Genomic DNA, 26,752 nt, shown 5'->3' with positions numbered 1-26,752 from the left:
ACAGGGCAGAGACAGTTTCCCAATTAGGTAGGATGACTTAAAGGTACCAAGTAACCATGTGCCAAGATATGAAATAAGAGATGACTCAAGGTTGTGGCTCTAAAATTCTGAGTCCCAGATAGGAGGAAACTTTGCTAGGCTCCAAAATATCCCAGAGGGAAATCTGGGAGAAGTGCAGAAGCCTCCGAGTGTTGCCAGCAGCCTGTGCTCAGTGCATGCATACCTTGAGAAGATTGCACCCAGGATGAAACTGGATCTGAGGAGGAGCTACAGATCCTGCGTGCTAGGGGGACATCGTGTGAAGTCACCAGAACACAGAGCACTTTTCTAAGTATGCCAGAATGACAACTGCCTTCCACAGGCAGGACAACTGAGCTGGGTCCCCATCAGTGAGATCCGATGTGCCTTATCTGTGTATGCATTTGGGTATAATATGTTGTTAAGTCTAAACCTTACCCATTAATTTCAGGTAATTAATCAATTATATTTATAAACCCCCATTGACACATCTGAAGTCATTTTATAAAATACCTAGGCTGGGCGCAGTGGCTCACGCCTGTAATCCCAGCACTTTGAGAGGCCGAGGTGGGTGCATCACGAGGTCAAGAGATCGAAACCATCCTGGCCAACACGGTGAAACCCCGTCTCTACTAAAAATACAAAAATTAGCTGGGCATGGTGGTGCGTGCCTGTAATCCCAGCTACTTGAGAGGCTGAGACAGGAGAATCGCTTGAACCTGGGAGGTGGAGGTTGCAGTGAGCTGAGATAGCACCACTGCACTCCAGCCTGGGTGACAGAGCAAGGCTCCGTCTCAAAAAAATAAAATAAAATAAAATAAAATCCCTGAAGATCTAAATAAAGATAGACTTCTAATAAATCAGCATGCTGATTAAAATGCATGAGAAGCATCATTCTTGTTAGTTGTGATTGTCTATTTCCTTAGCTTATTACAACTCACAGATACACTTCATACTCACAACATTCCCAACTTGTGTCTCTTCAGGTGCTCATATAATATAAAAACAGTTCCTTTTCTGTCCTGTAAAATTTGAATGGGGAGAAAAGAAATAGTATATTATCTCAGAAACAAAGTACAGAAAATGTTACTGGCACAGAAAGACTACTAAGATTGATTTGATTTGAAATCTAGAGCTACCTTCAGATATTATGAGAACACATTTGAAAAGGCTGCCTCTAGAATTTGGAGTAAGTATGTTCTAGAACCGTGCTTTTTGAGTATGATCCTCAGAACACCTGCATCAGAATCATCTAGTGTGCTTGTTAAAAAGGCATTTTCATGGGCATCATGCAAGCTCAGAAGACATGGTAGGCAATCTGTCTTTTACCTCACTTCTTGGATGATTCTTGTGTACATCAAAATTTGAAAACCACTGTTCTAAGAGTGATGGGTTAAAAAAATATAGGGGAGGCTGGGCACGGTGACTCATGCCTGTAATTCCAGCACTTTGGGAGGCTGAGGCAGGAGAATCGCTTGAACCTGGAAGGCGGAGGTTGCAGTGAGCCAAGATCTTGAACTCCTGACCTCACCCAGGAGGCCAGCCTGGCCAACATGGTGAAATGTTGTATGGTGAAAAGTAGCATGGTGGCCCAGCTACTTCAGAGGCTGAGGCAGGAGAATCGCTTGAACCTGGGAGGCAGAAGTTTCAGTGAGCCGAGGTCACGCCATTGCACTCCAGCCTGGGCAACAAGAACAAAACTCCGTCTAAAAAAAAAAAAAAAAAATTGGCTGGGTGCAGTGGCTCACACCTGTAATCCCAGCACTTTGGGAGGCCGAGGCAGGCGGATCACGAGGTCAGGAGATCGAGACCATCCTGGCTAACACAGTGAAACCCCGTCTCTACTAAAAATACAAAAAATTAGCTGGGCGTGGTGGTGGGCGCCTGTAGTCCCAGCTACTCGGGTGGCTGAGGCAGGAGAATGGCATGAACTCGCGAGGCGGAGCTTGCAGTGAGCCGAGATCACGCCACTGCACTCCAGCCTGGGCGACAGAGTGAGACTATCTAAAACAAACAAACAAAAAAATTATATATGTATATATGGTAGCAATTTGTTATGTGGAAAATAATTTGTACTTCAGTGGGAAACTGTGTGTTGTCTATAGCAGGGGTCTTGAATCCCTGGGCTGTGGACTGGTACCCGATCGGTCTCAGACAGGTCTGTGGCCTGTTAGGAACCGGGCCACACAGCAGGAGGTGAGCAGCAGGCAAGCAAGCATTACCACCAGAGCTCCGTCTCCTGTCAGATCAGCGGTGGCATTAGATTCTCATAGGAGCGGGAAACCTATTGTTAACCGTACAAACAAGGGATCTAAGTTGCATGCTCCTTATGAGAATCTAACTGATGCCTGATGATCTGAGGTGGAACAGTTTCATTCTGAAACCATACTCCCTCTACCCACCTCCACGTCCATGGAAAAATTGTCTTCCATGAAACCGGTCCCTGGTGCCAAAAAGGTTGGGGATTGCTGGTCTATAGCACTCCCTGCTGCCTTATCAGATTGATTCTATGGGAGATATTTTACAATTCTGTAAAGTATAGGCAACTGATAGACAAGCAAATTCTGTCCAGTCTGATAAAGGCTCTGTTGATTTTCCTTTCCTGTTCCCCTTGTGGAAAAACCTATTTTGCCTCCATGTGCAAATTTCAATATTCCTGATCTATAAAGATGTCTGTTTTGGGATTCACTTTTGAACCCGTTATAATATCTGCCTAGTTCCCTCTTTTTGTTTGTTTTGTTTTTTGGAGACAGGGTCTCACTCTGTCACCCAGGTTGGAGTTCAGTGGCTCAATCACAGCTCACTGCAGCCTCGATGTCCCCAAGCTCAGGTGATCCTCCCACCTCAGCTTCCTGAGAAGTTGGGACCACAGGCATGTGCCACCACACCCAGCTAAGTTTTGTATATGTTTTTTGGTAGAGATAGGGTTTCGCCATGTTGCTTAGGCTGGTCTCGAACTCCTGGGTTCAAGTGATCCTCCCAGCCTCAGCCTCCCAAAGTGCTGGGATTACAGGCATGAGCCACTGCGCCTGGCAGTTCTTTCTGTTAAATAAAATCTTTATTATGTGTTTATTTTTATATCTGTATGAGAGGCATGGTTTTATCTTTTTTTTTTTTTTTTTGGAAAATTATCTTGTAACAGTTTTCTCCAAATAAATAAGAGGTAACCCTGGAGTTGTCCAACAGTGGAAATGACTGCCCTGTGAAGTTGTGAACTTCCCATCACTGGAAGCTCAAAAAAGGAAACTATATTTTGGGACTTTGGTAAAAGAAATCACATGCCAGAATTATGACCACTCATCAACTTCCCACCTTATCAGGAAATCTGAGCTTTAGGACAGACAGTGGACTAAACAGTGGCTGCCAACGCTAGCTGCACATTAGAGTCATCTAATGCCTGGGCCCTACTTCCAGAAATGCTGATTTATTTGGTCTCGGGTGGGCCATGGGCGTAGGGCCATGCTGAGTCATACTGGAGCCCAAGGCAAAGGAAAACATCAGTAATCTGGTCCTGCTTTCATTAAAAATTTTGATATTTTATTCCTAATGATTTTTTTGCAGTAATTTTGATTGTTAAAATATTGCACTAAAATATTACTTATATTAATGAGGGTTTTGTGTGTGTGTGTGTGTGTGTGTGTGTTTCCTTAAATTTTGTGCTCAGGATGAGTGCCTCACTTGCCTTACCCTAATTGCAGCCCTGCATGGGCATCTGCATTCTTTTTTTTTTTTCTTTTTGAGACAGAGTCTCACTCGGTCACCCAGGCTGGAGTGCAGTGGCACGATCTTGGCTCACTGCAACCTCTACCTCCTGGGTTCAAGCAATTCTCCTTTCTCAGCCTCCCAAGTAGCTGGGACTAAGGCGCATGGCACCACGTCTGGCTAATTTTTGTGTTTTTAGTAGAGATGAGGTTTCACCATGTTGGTCAGGCTAGTCTCAAACTCCTAACCTCAGGTGATCCACCCGCCTTGGCCTCCCAAAGTACTGGGATTATAGGCGTGAGCCACTGTGCCTGGCCATCATCTGCATTCTTTAAAGCTCCTCACTGAGGTCACTCTCATGGGCATCTAGGGTTGAGAACCACTGCCTAGTACATCTCTTGCATCCCTTACTGTGCTGTCCAATATGGTAGCCAATAGCCACATGGGGCAACTGAGAAGTTGAAATGCTAGTAGTACAAATTGAGATGTGTCATAGCTTTCAGAGACTTAGTACAAAAAAAGTAGGACTATCTCAATAATTTTCGTACTGATTACATGCTGAAATGACAATATTTTCAATATACTGGATTAAATAAAATATATTTTAAAAATTAACCTCACCTATTTCTTTTACTTTTAAAAAACGTTGCTTCAAGAAAACTTTGAATTATCTCTGTGGTTTACATTAGTGGTTTTCATTATATTTCTATTGGACAGTGCTATTCTAGGGACCTATGGTTACAACAAATATAACAAATCCTTTCCAGTAAGTGGTTCCCATTTCATAATTTTATATCCCCCTTTTAAAAATAGTTCCATATTGAGAAGGAGCATTAGTAATGATTGGGCATCAAATCCCCATATGCAGAACAAGTTCACAGAGGTTTCATATCCAGGGATATGTGGGATATTTATTGGATTTTTTTTTCCTGCTGGGAATAGAATGCTTGGTTGGCAGAGACTTTCCTTTCAATACTTTAAAATTATGTTCCCATTGTCTTCTAGCTTTCATAGATTATGTTGAAAAGTGGCCAGGATAGGTGGCTCACGCCTGTAATCCCAGCACTTTGGGAGGCCAAGGCGGGCAGATCACAAGGTCAGGAGTTTGAGACCAGCCTGGCCAGCATGGTGAAATGCTGTCTCTATTAAAAATACAAAAAAAAAAAAAAATTAGCCAGGCATGGTGGTGTGCATCTGTAGTCTCAGCTACTCGGGAGGCTGAGGTAGGAGAATTGTTTGAACTTGGCAGGTGGAGGTTGCAGTGAGCCGAGATCATGCCAGCCGGGGAGACAGTGCAAGACTCTGTCTCAAAAAAAAAGAAAACTTAGCTAGCAGTCTTATTGCTCATTTGAAGGTAAAGTAATTTTTTTTTCTAGCTACTTTCAAGATTTTCTGTTTCTTGGCCGGGAGCGGTGGCTCATGCCTGTAATCTCAGCACTTTGGGAGGCCGAGGCGGGCCGATCATGAGGTCAAGAGATCGAGACCATCCTGACCAACATGGTGAAACCCCGTCTCTACTAAAAATACAAAAACTAGCTGGGCATGGTGGCGCGTGCCTGTAGTCCCAGCTACTCAGGAAGCTGAGGCAGGAGAACTGCTTGAACCTGGAAGGTGGAGGTTGCAGTGAGCCGAGATCACACCACTGCACTCCAGCCTGGTGACAGAGTGAGACTCCATCTCAAAAATAAAAATAAAAAAAAGATTTTCTGTTGCTCTTCAATTTTCAGGAGTATAATCACGATGTTCCCAGGTGTGATTTTCCTTATATTTATCTTGCCTGAGGTTTTTAGTGCTTTTGAATGAGGTTGGATATGTGTTTTGATGTCTTTCACTAGTTGTAGGAAATTCTCAGCCAGTATTTCTTTAAAATCACTCCCTCTTCCCCTTGTGGAACACTAATTGCAGGAAAGTTAGATTGTTTCCTCCATGTTGCATGTATCTCTGAAGGCTTTTTCTACATTTTCATCATTTTCTCCCTCTGTGTGTAAGTTGGAATTTTTTTCTACTGGCTTGTTTTCTAGTTCATTAGTCATTTGTTCTGATAACCTATTAAATTCATATATTAAATTATTAATTTTGTCACACTAATTTTTGGTTCCAGAATTTCCATTTGGGTTAAAAAACTGATTCTAGGTCTTTGGTGACATGAACATATTACAAACATATGTTTTCTTGAACATATTAGTCCTAGCTATTTTAAAGTCCCTGTCTTTAATAAACTCTATTCCTCCTGGGAATAGAATGCTTGGTTGGCAGAGACTTTTCTTTCAATACTTTAAAATTATGTTCCCATTGTCTTCTAACTTTCATAGATTATGTTGAAGAGTGGCTGGGATGGGTGGAATTATGAGTCCCTGTCTCATAACTCCAATATATGAATCACCTGTGGATCTTTTTCTATTTTTCCCCTTTGTTTTCAATGATTTGGTCCTTCTTTTCGTATACCTTATTTTTTATTGGATGATGGTCATTAAAGATGGAAAATTGTAGCAGCTCTAGATAATATCTTCCTTCAAAGAGGGTTAAATTTTTGTTTTTGGCAGACAGAGTACTGACAGCTCATCTTGATGTATCAAGGGTTTATTTTATTTTATTTTATTATTATTATTTTTTTGAGATGGAGTCTCACTCTGTCACCCAGGCTGGAGTGCAATGGCATGATCTTGGCTCACTGCAACCTCCGCCTGCTGAGTTCAAGCAATTCTCCTACCTCAGCCTCCCGAGTAGCTGGGACTACAGGTGCACACCACCATCCCTAGCTAATTTTTTTTTTCTTTTTTGTATTTTTAGTAGAGACAGGGTTTCACCATGCTAACCAGGCTGGTCTCGAACTCCTGACCTTGTGATTTGCCTGCCTTGGCCTCCCAAAGTGCTGGGATTACAGGCATGAGCTACAGCGCCCAGCCCCTGATTTTATTTTATTTTTGTGTTTAAAAGTGTTTTTTTTTTTTTTTTTGATACTGGGTCTCACTCTGTTGCCCAGGCTGGGATGCAGTGGCATGATCACAGCTCACTGTCATCTCGACTTCCCAGGCCTAAGAGATTCTCCCACCTCAGCCTTCCAAGTAGTCAGGACTACAGGTGTGTGCCACCATGCCCTGCTAATTTTTGTATTTTTTGTGGAGACAGGGTTTTGCCATGTTGCCCAGGCTGGTCTCAAACTCCTGGGCTCAAGCAGTCTACCTACCTCAGCCTCCCAATCCCATGCCTGGGATTACAGGCATAAACCACTATGCCTGGACTAAAGGTTGATTTTAGCTGTTGCTGGACCTGGTCTATTTAAAGGTTTTCCTTCATGCTTTGTGTTTAGTTTTTTCTCCTAGGGAAGTGTCCTTACTCCTAGAGTTTGGTCCTTTTGAAGTCTCCACTGGAAGCTTGAGGTGTTTATTAGGACCCTTTCAATTTAGCAGGACATGAACTTCTAACATCATGTGACTTTTGAAATATCTGCCAGATCTTTAGCCTCCCAGCTACTGTTATATTTTTCCTCTGGATTTCTTGGAGTCTGAGCTGTTCATTCCACCAGGTATGAGTCAGTTAGGGATTTAAACGGTATCCACACAAATTTTTTGGGCTCACTTCCCTTTGATCACCTTTGTTCTAGGATTTTGGATCTCAAGTCTCAAACAGTTTGACAGTTTTGAACTCCAGGCTCTGTTGCCTCCCAGCACTTTGGGAGGCCGAGGCAGGCGGATCACGAGGTCAAGAGATCAAGGTCATGAGGTCAAGAAAAAAGTCTGTTTAGATTTATTTCCTAACACATTTGTAAATGTCCTTTAAAACTTGGGGCAATATGACACTCACCTTAGATGCTTCTGTTCTTTCTTTCTTTATTTGTTATTTTTAGAGATGGAGTCTTGCTTTGTCGCCCAGGCTGGAGTGCAGTAGCGTGATCATGGCTCACTGCAACCTCCAAATTCTGGGTTCATATGATTCTTGTGCCTCAGCCACCAGAGTATCTGGGATTACAGGGATGGGCCATCATGCCCAGCTAATTTTTGTATTTTTAGTAGAGATGGGGTTTCGCTATGTTGGTTAGAATGGTCTTGAACTCTTGGCCTCAAGTGATCCACCCACCTCGATATCCCAAAATGTTGGAATTACAGGCGTGAGCCACTGTGCCTGGCCCTTCTGTTTTTTTAAGGACTGTTTTAGTTGCCCTTCAATGCCTTCAAGCAGTTGTTTTATATATATCTCAAACTAGCCTTTATAATCATTTTTAGTGAGAGAGTTGGTTACAAGCTATCTTGTCATGGTCAGAATGTCTAGGTTTGGCAGGACATTTATAACTTTCTAAGAAAGGTGACCAGGAGTGTTCTTAGCCCTTATCCAGAGGAAACAACAGAAATGAAAGGCTTACACAAAGCTGTTTTTTCTTATCCCATAAAACAATTCCGTATTTTATTTTACATGTGAGAGATGTAAGAGTCTACCCTTAGGCAGCTCAACAAAGTAAACCTCAATGTTAACAACATTTTCCCCAGGCAACTGCAGTCTACTTATGTAACCCAGAATCTCCCTTGACAATATGCTCATGTGTTACTCCCTGGCTATCAGATTCCCCATTACTGTCCTACTCAGGCCCGTTTCCCACGTAGCATCTTAGGTTATAGATCTTTTTGTTCGTGTTTATCCATCTTTCTCCCCGCTCAACGATATTTAAAATTTTACTTCTGTGTAAAATTCTTTTCAAGCTAGTTATTAGAAAGCACCATAATAAATAACTTTTTTGCTAGTAAACTTGCAAAGTGATTTAACATTTTAAGTCTCAGCTTCCTCATTTACAATATCAGAATGAAAATATCTACCTTTCAAAGTTATTGCAAGAACGAAACAAAATGTGTGAAAATATTTAACGAGGTATAAAATGCTATCAGATATAAATAACTATGGGTGATCCATGATATCTTCTAGATCAGGTCTGGCTCTCTTGATCTGAAAAGCCATGAACTATAAAGAAAAAAAACAAAATTATCTATTCAGTCCTCACTATTCAAAAACTGGTGGAACAGGACTGGGTAACTGCAATAAATACTTCCATTTGGAAAGAGAAGCAATGAGAGAGAAACAGAAGACAGGGCTTTGTAGTAATTCTGAAATCCCACGGGGCAGACATTTCCAGGGCCCCTATCCTTTGGGTGGGAAATGTTCCTTGATTAGTTCTGATCCCAGTTGCTTCATGAACTTAGACACTATACTTTGTGGTCCTTGACTCTGCCTTCTGAGATTTTATTTCTTTTCCATAATTGTCCTTGGGCCACATCTGAAGTGGATATTAGAGATTATATTTTCCTTAGCAATTTTTTAAGAGATGGGATCTTGCCATGTTGCCTAGGCTGGTCTTGAACTCCTGGCCTCAAGTGAGTGGTCCTCCTGCCTCAACCTCTTGAGCAGCTAGGATTACAGGCACAAGCCATCCTTAGCAATTTTAAAACTTTCTCACCCACTTCCTGCCTGTAGATAGTTGAGGACCCAAGGGTTGTTTTAAGTCTTAAGCAGCAACAGTCTCTTTTAATCCAGACTGAGATTTCTCTTGACGTTGAGTTCTTTCAAGAATTTAGTTGGTTTCTAATCTGTTTGATTTCAATCAGCTACAAGTAGCAATAGCTACAACATGGAGTTCTTTTCTAGATACTTCTTAAATTTTCTATATTTCTTTGCTTTCTTGCTTCTATGCCTCTCTCTTAATTTCAGTTATCTTAAGCCTAGAGGCTTCAGTAGGAGAGCTATACCCTTTTTCTTTTTACCCTTTTGTTCTGTTCTCTTTTTCCTGAGAGAGTCTTTCTAAATGAAAATATGTACTTGATATGGTTTGGCTGTGTCCCCACCCAAATTTTATTTTGAATGTAGTTCTCATAATCCCCACGTGTCATGGGAGGAACCCAGTGGGAGGTAACTGAACCATGGGGGTGGTTACCCTTATACTGTTCTCATAATAGTGAGTGAGTTCTCACTCGATCTGATGATTTTATAAGGGGATGTTCCTTCTTTGCTCGGCACTTCTCTCTCCTGCCATCTTGTGAAGAAGAATGTGTTTGCTTCCCCTTCTGCCATGATTGTAAGTTTCCTGAGACCTCCCCAGCCATGAAGAACTGGGAGTCAATTAAACCTCTTTCTTTTATAAATTACCCAGTCTTGGGTATTTCTTCATAGCAGCATGAGAACAGACTAATACAGTACTGGATGCCATAATCTTTGTTGGATTCATACTCTGAGATACTTTAATTCAGAGGTTTTAATAGTAGGTTATAGTCATACCTTTAATTTGACTCATATTGCAAGGCTGAGTTTTAATTGGCTTTGGTTGTGTCAATAAATACCTCTTCAATTTTTAAAATTCTCATTTTTGAGGTTTAAAATCAGTTCAGCTTTTCCCATTTTGCAAAGTGCCAAATTTCTGAGATCTCTCTATTCCCTTTCATTTCTGCTTGCAAGATGTCTGATTCATTCAGAAGCTCATATTTTTTGTATAATACCTTGCCAAATGCAGTTGGCAATGCCTAATATACACCATTAACACTAAAATTTCCAACTGTTCTCCTAGAGCTGGAGGTACATTAGGTATATTATTTGCCTTCCAAGTAATTGCAGGTATTAGTTTTGCCAAATATTTCACCACTTCATAACATGAATTGTCATCCTTCTGCTTTCCATTAACAGTTTCCCAGCCACTCATTGCCTGACTACTAAGCCGTACCAAAATTTTAGGTTTCTGTTTTAGGAGCATCTTCTTTTGATACTAATTTCAGTATAACCTGATTAGGCTGGGTTATGTTGCAGTAATTCAGCAAAATTACTGGTTGTTTCTAACAATGAAAGTTGCAGTTCTTGGTCCTGCTCCATTTCCCACATGAGTTGGTATGGGTCTTTGACCACTGTGAGTACACGCAGGGACCCAGGCTGAAGGAGGCTCTGTCTGAATGTGTTTCCATGATTTCCAAGGCAGGAAAAAGGATATGGCAACTCAGGAAGTGGCTCCTACAGGCTTCTGCATAACAAGGACATGTATTACCTCTGCTTACATTTCACTGGCCAAAGCAAGTTATGTGGCCATGCCCAACTTTGGGAAGAGGGCTGAGGAAATATAGTTTTGTTATGTGCCTGGAAGGAGGAGAATCAGAATATTTGTGAGCAGCTCAAATGATTCCCACCATGGCAATACCCTGGCCAGAGGAAATGATTGCTGGTGACTGTGGAGCTATTTAGGATGGTAGCACACTGCCTGTGTATGTGTGACACCAGTCCTGCCCCACCCTGGTGCAGGCAGTAAACATGACGCCTTTCTCCATATGGCTTTCATTACAACTTCATTTCATTAGGAAGTCAGTGGGGGTATTCTGTAGCATTAGAGAAATACCCGAAATGAGACCCACCAAGTTGCTTACAAACTCAGCAATGCTCCCTTCCCATATGTGTCAAGGAAAAATAAACTCATAGAGTGATCTCATTTCCCTTTTTTTTCCCCTGGGACTTTGGACAAGAACATCATTTGAAAGTCTGTGATCATAATGGGCAGAAAAACAGTGCCGAGAATAAGGACTTTTGAGGATTCTTCTTTTGGTAGCACTGACAATGATGTGTTATTAATGTTACTTTCTTTTTCTGGAACGAGCACCCATGTTAAACTCAACCAAGAGTGGGAGCACATTACTCTGGAATTTGGGTAAATGATCCTGTTTTTAGACTCAGCATAACCCAAACAGGCAATAAAATTTTAGGTAAATTAATTGTTAAAACTTTTTTTTCTCCTTTTTAATGTAGAGATAGTCATAGGGGCTATGAAAAGAAGTCTGTGTTTCTCCAGCTGAAGAATACATAAGAGGTACCTAGAGGGGATATATTGGAAATGGATTCCAGAATTCTTCTTGACTGGGTTGGTAATATTTTAGAAATAGAGACAGTTGGTGGGAAACAGTCCTTAGGGGGAAAAAGGGCTTATATAGGGGACACCTTGTGTAAGACAAAGAATCATGCTTGACTTTGTAGACAATTATGGGTTCAAATGTCAGTTCCACAAAATTCCTGGCTGTATGACCCGGGAAAGTGCTTAAAATCTTTAAGCCTAAAGTCCTCACTGTAATATGGTAGAAATAACACCTTCTTATAGGGCAGGCATGAAGAATAAATGAGATAGTGAAGTAAAGTGCTCAGCTCAGAGGCCAGTATGCAGTAGGCACTCCATAAATGCTGGTTCACCACTTACCAACCTCCCATCCAAGAAAAGGCAATTAAGACAGCAAGTGAAGAGTCCTGACTAGGATGGACACCAGGGTCTGAAAAGATGAAAACTCATCTCAGGAAAAATAAAGCAAGGATACTGCTGGAGGATTTTTGTGACTCAACTTCTTCCCTCTTTTCTTGTACTTCTGTTTATTATCTGCGCCTTTTCTTTTTTCATTTCTTTCTCTTTTTTTTTTTGAGACAGAGTCTTGCTCTGTCACCAGACTGGAGTGCAGTGGCGTGATCTCGGCTCACTGCAACCTCTGCCTCCTGGGTTCAAGCCATTCTCCTGCCTCAGCCTCCCAAGTAGCTAGGATTACAGGCACCTGCCAACACACCCAGCTAATTTTTGTATTTTTAGTACAGATGGGGTTTCACCATGTTGGCCAGGATGGTCTCGATCTCCTGACCTCGTGATCCGCCCGCCTTGGCCTCCCAAAGTGCTGGGATTACAGGTGTGAGCCACCATGCCCGGCCTATCTGTTCCTTTTCTTTCTGATTATCCCCTCCTCCTCTTTTAGTGAATTCTCTCAGTCTCTGGATGTTCTCCTCTCTTTTCTTCTGTTATCTTTTTCTTCTTTGCATTGTTTCATCATCTGTTGCCCCAGTCTATATTTCTTCTTCTCTCTCATTTTATCTTTCATCCTTTTTTAAGTTGTGCATGGATGGCCTGGAGGTGAGTCTATGGAACTCTGCTGGAAGTGTCTTCGGTGCCCCTCTGTCTGCCTTTTCTTTTCTTTTTTTGAGACAGAGTCTCACTCTGTGGCCCAGGCTGGAGTGCAGTGTCACAATCTCGACTTACGGCAACCTCTGCCTCCTAGGTTCAAGCGATTCTTCTGCCTCAGCCTCCTGAGTAGCTGGGATTACAGGTGCATGCCACCGCGCCCAGCTAATTTTTGTATTTTTAGTAGAGATGGAGTTTCACCATGTTGGCCAGGCTGGACTCGAACTCCTGACCTCCGGTGATCCACCTACCTCGGCCTCCCAAAGTGTTGGGATTACAGGCGTGAGCCACCACGCCCGGCCTCTGTCTGCCTTTTCTGTAGCTGTCTTCAGTGAGCTCCCTGACCCTCAGTGGAACCCTCTCCTCTGCGCCATCCACCTGCTTCCGTCAGCCTTAGCCATCTGTTTCCCCTATAAAATCTGCTCTTGGAATAGATCCGATCAACTCAGAGACAAAGGAGTAAATAACTTATAAAGTTTGGTGCTTTACTTACCCCAAGGGTACTTGAACTTCAGTCAAATACAAAGTCTTAAGCCCAAGAAATAAATCTCTAATAATAATTTCAGGCAATAGAAAGTAATGAAGCACTTTTTTGTGGGGGGAAGGGCAGGAGACTGTCCCTGCCAAATATGCCTTTTTACAGAGTTGTTCTACTTTGATATTTTAGAGTAAAATAAAATAAATAGATTCAGATAAAGCTAGAGTTAGATTTAGCCACCTTCTGGTATGTGGAAGTGTTTTGATCTAATCAGTTTGGGGCTAAAAACTATTTAATTCCAAAGGGATTGTGTATAGCAGATGCAACAATTAATTTCAGGTAAATCAGTTCAATCTGGCTTCTTCATTCTCTCTTTATCAATTTTAATGTAATTTGCAAGGGGATCCCAGCTCCACTTTATGTGTCTGCGAACAGCACGAATTCATCTAACCAAAGAGTCTCATGTGCCCTGACAGTGCCTGGCAGCCTGCTGGGGATTGCCAAGTGTCAGCCAGACCATTCTATTCACTCGGCCTCCTGCTGAAGGTCTGCATGCTTTTTAAGAATGTATAAAATTTGGGGCCAGGCGCGGTGGCTCACGCCTGTAATCCCAACACTTTGGGAAGCCGAGGTGGGCGGATCACGAGGTCAAGAAATCAAGACCATCCTGGCCAACATGGTGAAACCCTGTCTCTACTAAAAATACAAAAATTAGCCAGGCATGGTTGCACGTGCCCGTAATCGCAGCTACTCGGGAGGCTGAGGCAGGAGAATCAATTGAACCCAGGAGGCGGAGGTTGCAGTGAGCCAAGATTGCACCACTGCACTCCAGCCTGGTGACAGAATGATACTCTATCTCAAAAAAAAAAAAAAAGAAAGAAAGAAAAAGAAAATAGAACATATAAAATTTGATCCTTGAAAATTGTACTGGTCTCAAGTATAAAGAATATAAGTTAATAAATGTAGAACTGAATATGTACAAATCAAAACATCTGATCGACTGGTTACTACTCAATTCTTATGTCATTATATATACCTTATATTTAATGTGGGAGATTAAAATATATTTTAAGATGTTTGAGGTGCTGTGAAGTGGGTCTTCCATAAGTAAGAGTGTACAGGGTTACTCAGGGTCTTAAAATGGCCCTGCGTGTGAGAGACTTGAAAATCTGAATCAAAGTGGAAAAACATGAAACTATTTCTCTGGAGTAACATGAGTCTCTAGGCATAAAACGGAGTCTCTAGGCATAAAATGAGTCTCTATTTTTGGCAGGAGACGCTGCATTGCACTTGCCTCTAGTCAGCTACATCAGGATAAAGCAGCTATGCAGAGGCTCCCAGTATCATTGGAAATAGACCAAAAGTAGAGAAAATAGTTTTTATCAGAACCCCCTTTAGAAATAAATTATCAAATATCAGTAGGAGGATGCTACGGACTGAATTGTGTCCTAACCTTCCAAGTGACTGTATTGGAGCTAGGGCCTCTAAGGAAGTGATTAAGGTTAAATGAGGTTGTAGGTATGATGCTCTGATTGATGGAACTGGTACCTTGTAAAAGAGACAACAGAGATCTCTCTCTCTCTCCTTCCATATGTGAGGACACCGCAAGGAGGCAGCCATTTACAAGCCGGGAAGCAGGCCCTCACCAGGAACCAAATCTGCTAGTGCCTTGTCCTTGGACTTACCAGCTGCCAGACAGTGAGAAAATACGTTTCTGTGGTTCAAGCCATTTAGCTTGTGCTATATTGTTATGGCAGCCCCAGCAGATTAAGACAGAAGCTATTCATTGATAAGCAGCTTTGGGTGGGATCAGGAAGCTCAGGGCCTGCTTCAAGATCATGAGGTGGTCCCCAAAATGCCTCCTAAGTCTGGAGAGCTTGCATGGCTTCTGCTTTAGCAAAGTGGGTGTGTAAGATTGGGGATGAAGTAGAACTTTCCAGGACTATGTGCTACTTTCTGTGGAGTTGCGTATCTGCTCTTCCCCAAGCAGCAATCAGCCTTCCTCTACAGACATGTCAAACCAGTATTTAAAGAATATCTATTTGAAGGGGCACCAAATTATTAGCTACCTAGATCACCCACAGGCATGTCTTTGGTCTGCCCCTGGCCAACTGTAACCCTTCATACCTCAAGATCATAGCCAATGCCATGGGCCCTACAGATCTGGAGAAAAACGTAGTGGAAAACGAGTGAGAGATTGCTGTGTCTTAGCTGTGTGGTCATCACTGCATAGCGACTGGTTGCCAGCGTCTGGAAAGGAGCACAACTGAATATTAAACAGATATTTAAATAAACTTGTAATTTTGGAATACTTGTAGATTAACAGGAAAATTGCGAAGATAATTCTGAGAGTTCCTATATCCCCCACACCCAGTTCTCCTATTGTTAACATCTTACATTGCTGTGGTACATTTGTCACAACTAAGGGAACAAATTGCTACATTACTTTTTATTTTTATTTTATTTTTTGAGACGGGGTCTCACTCTGTCACCCAGGCTGGAGTGCAGTGGCGCAATCTGGGCTCACTGCAACCTCTGCCTCCTGGGCTTAAGTGATCCTCCTGCTTCAGCCTCCCAAGTAGCTGGGACTACAGGTGCATTCCACCACACCTGGTTAATTTTATTATTTTTTTGTAGAGATGGGGTTCTCACTATGTTGCCCAGGCTGGTCTTGAACTCCTAGCTCAAGCGATCTGCCAGCCTCGGCCTCCCAAAATGCTGGGATTACCGGCGTGAACCACCACACCTGGCCCTACATTACTATTAACATAAATCCATACTTTATTTCTATTTCATTAGTTTTTCCCTAATTCCTTTTTTCTGTTTCAGGATCCCATCTAAGACACCACACCGTAGCTAGCTGTCATATCTCCTTAGGCTTCTCTGGCCTGTGATGGCTTCACAGACTTTCCCTGTGGTTTGATGCTCTTAACAGTTCCGAGGAGTAATGGGCAAGCATTTTGTGAAATCTCTCTCAATTTCAGTTTGTCTGATGTTTTTCTCCTGATTAGACTGTAGTAATGTGTTTTTGAGAGGAAGACCACATGGGCAAACTGCCGTTTTCCTCACTTCATATCAAGGGTAGATAGATGGTATCAGTGTAACTTATCACTGATGATGTTAACCTTTATCACCTGGCTACAGTGGCTTTTGAAGTTGGTGAAAAAACTTTACAGGTTTCTCTGCTGTAAAGATATCTTCCCGCTCTTCCCATACTTTAACCTTTGGCAGCAAGTCACTGAGCATGGACCACCTCCTTGAGGTGGCCAACATTAGAAATTTGATGCTGCTTTCTTTGGGCAAACGGCTCTTCTTTATCTTGCTTGTCTATCAGTGAAAGCCATGCCAAAGAGATTGGTGATAGTAGGCCCAAAGCGCTGTCATTATGTATTTCCTGAAAACATTTAAAATTTAATATGTACCAGATAAAGTACTGGATCCTGGCAGTTTTATAATGTATTCTTTGTGAGATGTGATATTTGCCTTAGTCAATCAGCTGTTTTTCTCTAGATAGCTGGAAATTTGGAGAACTGCTTATAGGGCCATGGCCAACCTTAGGGCATAGAAGATAAAGGTGCCTGACTTGGCTCTTGAACTGTGGTGACGCACAGGTGCTGGGCAACTAGGTACCCAGACTTGTGCAGTGACTTGGAAAAGGAGTAGGCAGAGGAGGTGCTGCTGGTCTGGAGCTGGCCGTAAGGAATCGTAATGACCTGACATGCATTATAATCAGGCCTCCGGCTCGCCTCTTGTCTCTGAGATAACGCAGGGGAACTGGGCTGACTGAGTGCTCTGCAGAGAATAGACCTCCTTTCCTCTCCTGCCTCCCTCTCTCCCTCTCCACACACACACACACTCAGATTTCGTGGCACTTTTGGTGACACGCTCCCCTCACACGTGATGGTGGGAGCATGTTTTTCTTCAACATTTACATCAAGTCCTGTGTCTGAAGGTCACATCATCAGTACCACCAGTTAAGGCTGCTCATCCTTAATGCAAGTAGAGTCCACATCTACAGACGTGTTAGGCCCCCACAGGCTAATACATCTTGAGTTGTGTACCCCACTTGTAGCATCCCATTTGTAGCCATTGGGATTTTTCTAACAACAGAAAATTGATTTGATCCTCATATGCCTCACAACTGTACTCTGTCACCCTGACCTATCATGAGTTGTTCCCTTGGTCATCTGCCCTCCATGACTGGGAGTTTTCTGAGGGAAGGCGCTGTTTGGTTTCTGAATCTCCAGTTTGGGCATGATACCAGCACAGAACAGGCACTTGGTGTTTATTAAATAAAAGAGAATGAATAAATGAAATAGATTAGGTGGATAGCTCTTCCCTCTGACTTAAGAGACTCTTCAAAGGATGTAATTTAAGAAAGACACTGCCCATTGATAAATGCTTTGGAGCAAAAGCAGGTGATTATTACACGGCACAGGGGACAGTCACACCATCCTTAGAGAAGGACAACTCAGGGCAGTTGCTCTGGGCCTTGCCTGCTGGAGGACAGCATGGCTCTGGTGGACTAAGCAGGAATAATTGGTGGGGTAAAAAGAACTGGCTTGGAGAAGTTCTGGCCCAGCTAGCTAGTCTGTCTGGAAGGTCATGGCCACCAGGCCTGCTCGCCCTGCCATACTGGGCTGGCCATGCTCTCACCTTCACACTGAAAAGCCCAGAAGCATGGGCTTTTGCACATGGAAGTGAACGTAAACACTCTCGAATTCCATTGTGGTTACTGAGCATGTAATTGCATGGTAATTGCCATGAATTCACAAGATAATTCCAAGGTTATTTTTGTCTTCTAAACTTGTCTGATGCTGCCATAGTATATAAACAAGAAAAACCAAGACCAGGCCCCAGCCAGCAAGAGAGGTAGGCAGGCAGGCATGTGGTAGCACGATCTAGCAATACTATGTATCTTGGCTCCAAAGCACAGCAGAAGAGCTTACTGTCCAGTAGTACATGATTACTAGACAACACGTAAGGGCGGGCTACCCTGAGTTTTCTTCTTCACTACAGATGCAGAGTGCAACTCCCCTTCCTCCCAGACCGGGGCTTGTGATGCATAAAGAATCTGAAAGAAGAGCCAGGATATTTGGTACATGTCTCCCAACCTTCTTTTCCATAACCGTCACCATCCTAGTCCAAACCTTTATTGCCTGGAGAGTCAGAGGTGAGGATACAAGCAGAATTCTGCAGTGGAAAGGTTATATGGAGTGAGAAAGAAGTTCAAAACCTGACAAGGCCACTTACTGTGTGTGTGATCTTGAACAGATCATTGAAATTCTCTGTCTTCTGATGATTAAATAAGCACCTACTGCAGTGCCTGGAACCTGATAAATGGTAGCTACTATTTTTGTTGTCATTCCTTTGAAAGGATTTTGGATCTACAATAAATGTAACTTCCCAGGCTGTTTTTTCCCCTATTCTTCCCCCATCTCCTGGGATTCTGAACAGTATCACCCGATTAATCATTTCCCCCTAACACAGGTTGGTCAGTGTCATCCTCCTACTCAGAAATTGTGGTGGGTAGACCTCCACATTTGTGGTGGGTAGACCTCCCCAAACTTGCTCAGTGCACCCTTCCAACTACTTCTCCTGCTTCCCACTTCCCCAATTCTGTGCTGCAGTCTGACTGGTTCACTGCCTTTTCCTAGCAGACTACAGGTTTCTTTGGACTCTGTCCCATCTGCTAGGGGGCGTCCTCCCCTCCTCGCCAGTTAGTGACTGTTCTAGTCTTTAAGGCAGGATAAAGTTCTGTGTTTTCAGTAAAGTGTTCCCTGTCCCTGCCAGTCCACGGTCATTTCCCCTGAGAACTCTGGCAGCAAGCTGAGGGTCTGTCACTCAAATGGCATTTATCCATGTGTATGTTATCTATTTTAATAGCAACATCTCTCTCTCTCTATGGCCTTTCAGCTCCTCAAGGATATGGACTTTGTCAAGTATCTTTGTCTCCTGATGCTTGGTGAAAGTCCTGGCAAATATTAAGTGCTAAATAAATGCATTAGAATAATACTTACAAGATACAACTACTTTTTAGAAGACTTAGCCAACTGCACAGTGTCTACAGGAAGAAACTATCAATCACCTAGGATTGTCTTATGTCCAGCCTGATAGCAGAAGTGAATAGCATAGGAGTATTGAGAGGAGGATTAGATGAGAATGTAAAGACCTTGGAATAGTGTCTGGCACATAGTAAGCTCTCAATAAATGTTAGCAATTATTTTCACGTATTAAACTAAATAGTTTCAAAGATAAGGTCAATTATTTCAAATTAAAACTGACCAACTAACCAATAAACCTTTTCATCAGAAGGTGACTTGAATCAGAAGACCTGGGCTTTGCTATGTACCACCTTTATGACTTGGGCAGCTCACTTAACCTTGCTTAGCCTCAGTTTCCTATTCTGTAAAATGTATATAATAATCCTTAACATCGATTTCTTGGGGTTATCATGGGGATCAAATAAGCTCATGTATAGTTAAAGTACAAAGCATTATACAAATAGAAAACATCATATTAAAAGGTTGATTTGTAAAAACTAGTCTCTTCTGATGCTGTACAATTTATCTAGGTTTGACAAGGATCAAAAAAGAAATCATGATTTGGAAATATCTATTGAAATTAAAAATTTTAATTTTTATGGTTATGTCCTTTGAGCCAAAATTCTACTTTATGGTATGTATTCTAAGATATACCTTAAATGTGCCAAATGATATATACACAAAGTTATTCATTGCAGCACTGTAATATGAAAAAACTGGAAACAACCCAAAAATCTACCGATGGGGGAAGGGTACATAAATTATGGCACATCCATGCAATGGAATAACATGTTGCTGTAAAAAAGAAATGATACTGCTCAGGTGTCTGAATTTGAAAAAAAAGAAATGAGAACATTTTTAATGAAGTGTTAGAGAAAGCTCTCCAAAGAAAAAAGTGAGATTCAGAACAGTATGTATTATAGGCTACATTTTGGGTATAAAAGGGGGAAAAGGATCACCTGTATGTGTATTTACTTGTATATGTAAAGAGATGCTCTGAAAGGATATATAGACACAGAATGGTGGTTACCTTTGTAGGATGAGGTGGGAACTGATCAATGGAAAGGAGATTTGTCCATGTGTGACTGTTTCCACCTTTTGCCTTTTGAACCATGTGAATATATTATGTATTTCAAAGAATTAAATGAGAACCCCATTAAACTTGATTTTGAAGACAAGAGTTGAAGATGTATATTTCCTGCATATTTTTAGTGTGTGAACTGTTTATTTTTTAAAAAACATAGTCAAGCTTTTCTATATGGTTCATAGTATAAGTGACATGCTCTTTTCCATGCTCTGTGTTATTTGCTTGGAAATCTGTGCTATGTGTAGGAAACCATATCCAGTTACATGTTCTTTTTAAAATCTAAGACTTCAGCCAGGTGTGGTGGCTCACGCCTGTAATCCCAGCACTTTGGGAGGCCAAGGGGGGCGGATCACGAGGTCAGGAGATCGAGACCATCCTGGCTAACATGGTGAAACCCCGTCTCTACTAAAAATACAAAAAAAATAGCTGGGCATGGTGGCGGGCGCCTGCGGTCCCAGCTACTCGGGAGGCTGAGGCAGGAGAATGGCGTGAACCCGGGAGGTGGAGCTTGCAGTGAGCCAAGATCGTGCCACTGCACTCTAGCCTGGGCGACAGAGCGAGACTCCATCTCAAAACAAACAAACAAACAAACAAACAAAAAAACCCTAAGACTCCTCTATGAACATCCGGTCCATTTAGTGCTTCTGTGTGAGGCTCAGAAGCTGAGGCTGAGCTCAGAGCAGACGAGAAGCCAATGGATAATGGCAATATTCCTGGAGACAACCTCGTCACACAGGGAAATACATCCTCTTTTCAAAGAAGAGCTTTCTCTATGGCCTCAACAAGGGACTTCTTTAGGGATGAGCACAAGCTCCACTCTGGGGCTGGATCACTGATCCTCCGCTGATGCAAGGCAGGTTGGAATGTGTCACAGTTAAACACAGGCCAAGGTTAAATCTTGGCTTCCCTACTTGCTTGCCTACTGACCTTTAACAAATTGCTTAACATCTCTTAACCTTGTCTTCCTATCTAAAAATGGGCATAATAACAGCACCTGCCTAATATATTGGACTGCAAAAAGATTCATGGAAAGCACTTAGTAAAGTACGCGGGGTGGAGTAAAGGCTCTGTGTCCTTTGGTAAACTGGAGGCTCTGTGTCCTTTGCTACTCACCCTTATATCCTCTGCGCTTAGTAGAGTGCCTGGCACAAAATAGGCATTGGGTAAGTATCTGCAGAATTTACTTCTAGTTGATTCTTGCTGAAAGTAGTAACTGATGGCTAAGGTAAAGGCTGATGAGAACTTAGGATATGACCTGTTACAATATTACTCCTTTCTAAAAGATCCTGCAAGAAAAAGACCTTTTAAGCGAAGGCTGTGGTATAGAGGGATGGGCCTTTCCTGTGTCCCCGTACAGGAGATGTCCCTTCCTTCAGCCATCCGCAACACATGAGGCTGCCTGGGCCAGGCTTGGTGCAGAGTCCCTTTCTATAGGCCCTGTAAGATCAAATCCCCCAAGTGACCCTGGGGATCATGTAGCCCTCCTTTATTTTACAAATGAGGAAACTGAGGCCAGAAGAGAAGATCAGAACTCATGATCCCTAACTCCCAGACCAGTACTCTTCACTCCAAATGTCCACTGGCCACATTTGGAATAGGTGGGAATTTCAGAGGTTAGCCTTTTCTAGTAAAACAGGAGGAAAAAAAAAAAAAGACAAAATATTCTTGTAGAAGTCTAGTCTTATTAAACTACCTTTTTAAATCACAATTTAACAAGAATGCTTCAAGCTAAATAAAGGAAGCTCAAAATACTCCTTTTCACTGGAGAATATAATTTTGCTTCAGCCACAATTTAAATTGATTTAGTTCTGAGCACCAGCACTTGAAGTGTGGAACATATTCTATTTTCGCCATGATACTTGTTTTGACAGTGATGCATTTCAGTTGACATAGTTGAAATCCTTATGTAATAAATCTCTGCCTGAAAATTAATCATGTTTATAATATTCTGAGAATTAATAACACCCATTGCTCAAATCATTAACTTAAAAAAGGAGCTTCCAAAATCTGTTCTCGGCAGTAAGGGACCACAAATAAATGAATGTTTGATAAAATAATCCAAGTAGCAGTTTAACAAGCGTAAACTGGAATGTGGCTGCAATAACACGGAACTATTGTTTAAGGGTTGGCAGAGGCTGATGAGGTTCTTATTTCAGTTACGAAGCAGGCATCCACATGCATAATGAACTGCTCTCTGAATTATTAATGTGTTGCTTATTTAGCCTCATCTGTCTAGAAGATAATGTATCCTAACTCTAATGAGTGATTGGTTTTGTACATAATTACAGTAGCAGCAGTAGCAGGGAAATGTGTGCCTTCAAAGGAGGAGTTCTAAAAATAAAGTCATCACATAAACTCTGTTGTTGTTGCATTCTATCAAAATCAAACCCGAAGCATTTGAGAATTTATAATAAATTACAGGAGACAGAATCATTATTAACATCATAATTTAACACAAAAGGTTTTACTTAATCATTCATTACAGATCATGTGCTGCTAAAATGTGTATAAATGACTTGGGTTGTGTTAAGATGTTTGCAAAGATGTTCCCTTTTGGACACTCACCAACCATGGTATGGAGAGTCCAGAAACAGTGAGGAAGAGTGAAAAACTGACAGAAAAGGGTAATGATTGATGCCGATTTGGACAGAACATTAATTGAAAGTTAAAACACTGTTAGGCGATTCCTTTTCAGTTCTAAAACATGCACATCTGGGATTTATCAGGCCTTGTTTACACCTTCAAGTGGTTCTTTGTGGAGGTCAGTGAATCAGAAACCCATTCACCTGGTCTAAATGGGTCTGAGTGACAGTTCTGCCACCTGTTTCTGAGATGAGCCAACAGCTCTTCTGAGAGCCCAGGAAGGTGTTTGCTTTCCTTCTATATAGCATATTATTAAAGAAAAGGGCTCACACTGGAAGCATTTTATAGGCATTAGTTTTGAATGCGCTCTCATTATCATTGTGGTTTCATCTGTGAATTTCCTTCTCCTTCAGTCTTAAAAGGGGGCTGTCAACTGCCTGATCATAAACTTGACAGCATCCTAGTCTGTTCACACTTGTTCAGGAAGCTTCGATTTGCTTGTGAGTTGTACCGCGTGTGCATGTGCACATGCTTCTTTTTAAAAAAATCGCTGATCATGTGTGTACACATGCGCAGGAGAGTGTGTGCACAACCCAAGCATAGTGGCACAAGGGTGGGAACATCTGTTTATATCTTTCTAAAATGAAAAGCACTTTCAATTTATTCCTACACCAGAAAACCTGCATAGCTTTTCTCCAGTGATTGAAGAGGCATTGGCCTTATTGAAGATCATAATGCCTCCCTTTTGTGTGCATACGGTTCCTAAAAGTGTTTAAGAGTTGACCACAGGAGGATGTTGCCCATAGCTAGGAATGAAACCTATAGGCAACATGGGGAAAATGGGAGAGTGCTTCTCATTCAAAGCACAACTTCTGCTGATAGCCTTCTGAAGCAACATACTTAAAAGCTGCAATTGTCTTTGGAAGTCTTGTGCTGAATACCACTCTGCTTCCAGCTTTATTTTTATTTTTATTTTTTGAGACAGAGTCTCACTCTGTCAACTAGGCTGGAGTGCAATGGCATGATCATGACTCACTGCAGCCTCGCCCTCCAGGGCTCAAGTGATCCTCCTGCCTCAGCCTTCCCAGTAGCTAGGATTATAGGCATGCACCACCATGCCCGGCTAATTTTTGTATTTTTGTAGAGACAGGGTTTTGCCATGTTGCCTAGGCTGGTCTAGAACTCCTAGGCTCAAATGATCTGCCCGCCTCGGCCCCCCAAAGTGCTGGGATTACAGGCATGAGCCACCACACCTGACCCCCAGCTTCTTGCAGAAATGGCATAGACTTAGGTTCACTGGCCAGAAGGGCTCAAGTGTCACTGCTGTTTCTCCCTCTAGCACTGAACATAGGGTCTCTCAGGTCTCTTTGGTGAGGATGGAGGCCACAGGTGGAGTTGGACCTGAAAGCCTCTTAGCAAGGTCCTGGGTCATAATTAAAAGAGGTCTGTTTCTCCTCTCCAGCTCAACTCTGCTTCTCTTCTTACTAAGGAACGAGATCAAGGGGATTCTTGTGAGCAAGGTTCTTCCTGGTACCTGACTGGACCACTGGATGAAGAAGAGGGGAAGGAAGAGGCCGCCTGAGGCCCCCAAGACATCAGGTGCCCTCCTTATGGTGACTGCAGAGATCCTCGGAAGAGTCAAACGAAGGTTATTCAAATCCAGAGGTGTCTCCTGGACCCAAAGGGGTTCACAGAGAGGCAGGAGACCACTTGGAAAAGGTATCTGTGGGACACTCATGTTGGGTCCCATTAATCACTAGAGTTCCTCTTTTATCTGTTTGACATATTTGGATTTCAAGTAGAGCTTCATTTCCAAAAAAGTATGAAGCCCACTGTTGTAAGGAAAGGCCAAAGAAACCCTCTGGCAGCTGTGAGAGCACCGTGGCCAGAGAGTCCCCAATACACTCTTGCACAAAGGGCATCTGGTCCCTTTGGCCTTTGTTCTCTCTCTCCGTGACCAACCTACCCTCTTCAATCAAGCGCCCACTGTCCCCACGGGGCTATGCCCTTTGATACTCAGGGTGCTGAGGTTGGTAACCCGCAGCCAGCCCCAGGACTCTGGCCCCAGCCCCCTCACCGATGGAGCTAGCAATGAGAAGGGAGGCGGCAGCTGTGGGAAGAGGTGGAACATGATGGGGCTCCTTAACCAAGCTGGGAAGTGGGATTTTCCTGAAGATCACAGGAGTCCATTCAGAATCACACACAGGGGAACAACATGCTCAGACTGGCTTTTCACCTTGCCACCTTGGGTGCCGTGTCTGTTTAGGGTGAGGGCACAGGCAGGGACAGGGAATCTTAGGAGGAATACGGGTGTGAGATGGCGGAAGCCGAAACTAAGACACTGTCTTTGTGGAGAGAGAGGAGGGGTCATGTTAGTGGCATTTTGGCAGCTAGACTCAACACGCCCTGCTTGCTGACTGGATGTGGGGCTGGGGGTTATCTTATCAGCCTCTGGCCTGATCCACTAACAGGAAGTACAGGAGGAAGAAAGACAAATGTGATGCAGTTTTGGATAGCTTGACTCTGAGGATTCGAAGCAGAGATGTTCTATAGAATTTTGGACCCACGAATCTGAAGCTCACAAAAGAGAGTGGGGCTAGAACAATAAGGGTTTTGTGTGAAACAGCTGGTAGTTGAGGCAATGGGCGTAGGTGTACCTGCCCGGAACAAGGAGAGGAGAGCCTCATGCTCTTTCGCATTTCCACAGATTGCAGCTTTATTTGGGAATGGCTTCTCCCTTTCCTCTGACCAACACATTCGCATTTCCAGACCCTGCTCAGACAGGTCCAGTGAGTTGTCTGAGGCTTTCTTCTTCCTGTACTCAAAGATCCTGGCTCCTAGACAGAGCTCAGGCAGTGGGTGTTGCTGAACACCGAGAACCTTCAGGAAGCACCTCTTGCTTACCGGCACTGATAGCGCACTAATGCGGTTGGTTTTCTTCCTTTCCTTTGGAACAAAGCGGGGCACTTCCAGGGTGCTCAAACTGCAATCCAGATGGCCATTTGTTAGGTATAAGGTGAGTTGAGTCAGGGCCAGCTGGTCACTATATGCGAGGTTAAGGCCCGTTGCCCACACCTGATTAAAACAGGAGCCGTAAAAGTGAGGGTGAGATCAGCAGACAGTAGCGAAGGCCCCACCTCTGCCTAACCAGACCAAACTACATCAGACTAGTGAAACCAGTGACCACGTGTCTTAATAGAGTAGATGTTTTTCCTTCTGTGTCTACATTGTTCAACTGAGAAGTGGAGTCTGATTCTAATCAGAAGATTCAAGGTTCTTGCGGGAAGTTACGGAAATACTTGGCCAAGACAATCTGACAGAGATGCCGAGTCTTGCAAAGCTCATGTTGACTTTGATTTTTCTGCCCGTGGCCTGCAGGTCAGTGTAGGTCGTCAGTGCCGGGTTTTCTACTGAGAAAATGAGACTGGACAGAAGCTTTGGAGGGTGGGGAACTACAGTAGAGCAGAAAGAGGGGAAAAGAGGGATGAATATGAGAAAGGGCAGTTTGCCCTGATTTTGGAAAAAGCAGTGACAGCCCCTCTGGGAACCTCAATATGATATTTAAGGGAAACTTATGGTTGGCCTCTGAGTCTTAGGTCTACCCCCATTTTCTCATGAGAGTGAGGGGTAATCTTATTTTACCAATCCTACAATGTCACAGTATTCTCACTTGTCAATTGGTGACAACACCTTATCTTAGCTGTGTCACAGTGTTATTAGAAGAATACAACGATGCAATAAAAATAAAAATGCTTTAAAAAAGAGACATTAGTTATAAGTTAATGTCAACTGCTAGGTAACTGAGTAATGTTCATTAATTCGTTTGACAAATATTTACTGAGCATCTACTATGTGCTAAACTGGAAATGATAAAAGTAGGTCATGTGTTACTTCTT

General features: G+C 42.7%; 1 protein-coding gene and 1 long non-coding RNA gene across 21 annotated transcripts in view; one reads left to right on the top strand and one right to left on the bottom strand.

Moving 5' to 3' along the window:
* IQCH (IQ motif containing H) overlaps positions 1–26,752 on the bottom strand; it is a 247,385-nt gene that overhangs the window by 9,467 nt on the left and 211,166 nt on the right. For 8 of the 17 annotated variants that reach the window (XM_002825584.3, XM_054531593.1, XM_054531599.1 and 5 more), the window contains 3 exons: positions 25,761–25,931; positions 15,270–15,392; positions 979–1,040 (listed from right to left, as the gene is read on the bottom strand). In XM_002825584.3, the coding sequence (XP_002825630.2) occupies positions 979–1,040; positions 15,270–15,392; positions 25,761–25,931 (356 nt within the window). Of the gene's footprint in view, positions 1–978; positions 1,041–15,269; positions 15,393–25,760; positions 25,932–26,752 lie in introns of those variants that run through there. The other 9 variants (XM_054531596.1, XM_054531603.1, XM_054531598.1 and 6 more) reach the window with 4 other exon arrangements.
* LOC103892544 (uncharacterized) overlaps positions 1–26,752 on the top strand; it is a 99,042-nt gene that overhangs the window by 29,711 nt on the left and 42,579 nt on the right. For 2 of the 4 annotated variants that reach the window (XR_010137176.1, XR_008513653.2), the window contains exon 3: positions 24,319–24,575. This is a non-coding gene — a long non-coding RNA (uncharacterized LOC103892544). The remainder of the gene's footprint in view (positions 1–24,318; positions 24,576–26,752) is intronic. The other 2 variants (XR_008513651.2, XR_010137175.1) reach the window with 1 other exon arrangement.

The sequence above is a fragment of the Pongo abelii genome, chromosome 16 (assembly GCF_028885655.2).
Source record: "Pongo abelii isolate AG06213 chromosome 16, NHGRI_mPonAbe1-v2.0_pri, whole genome shotgun sequence".
Taxonomy (NCBI): domain Eukaryota; kingdom Metazoa; phylum Chordata; class Mammalia; order Primates; family Hominidae; genus Pongo; species Pongo abelii.
The sequence above is the reverse complement of the archived record's forward strand: the minus strand, read 5'-3'. Positions and strand labels throughout refer to the sequence as shown.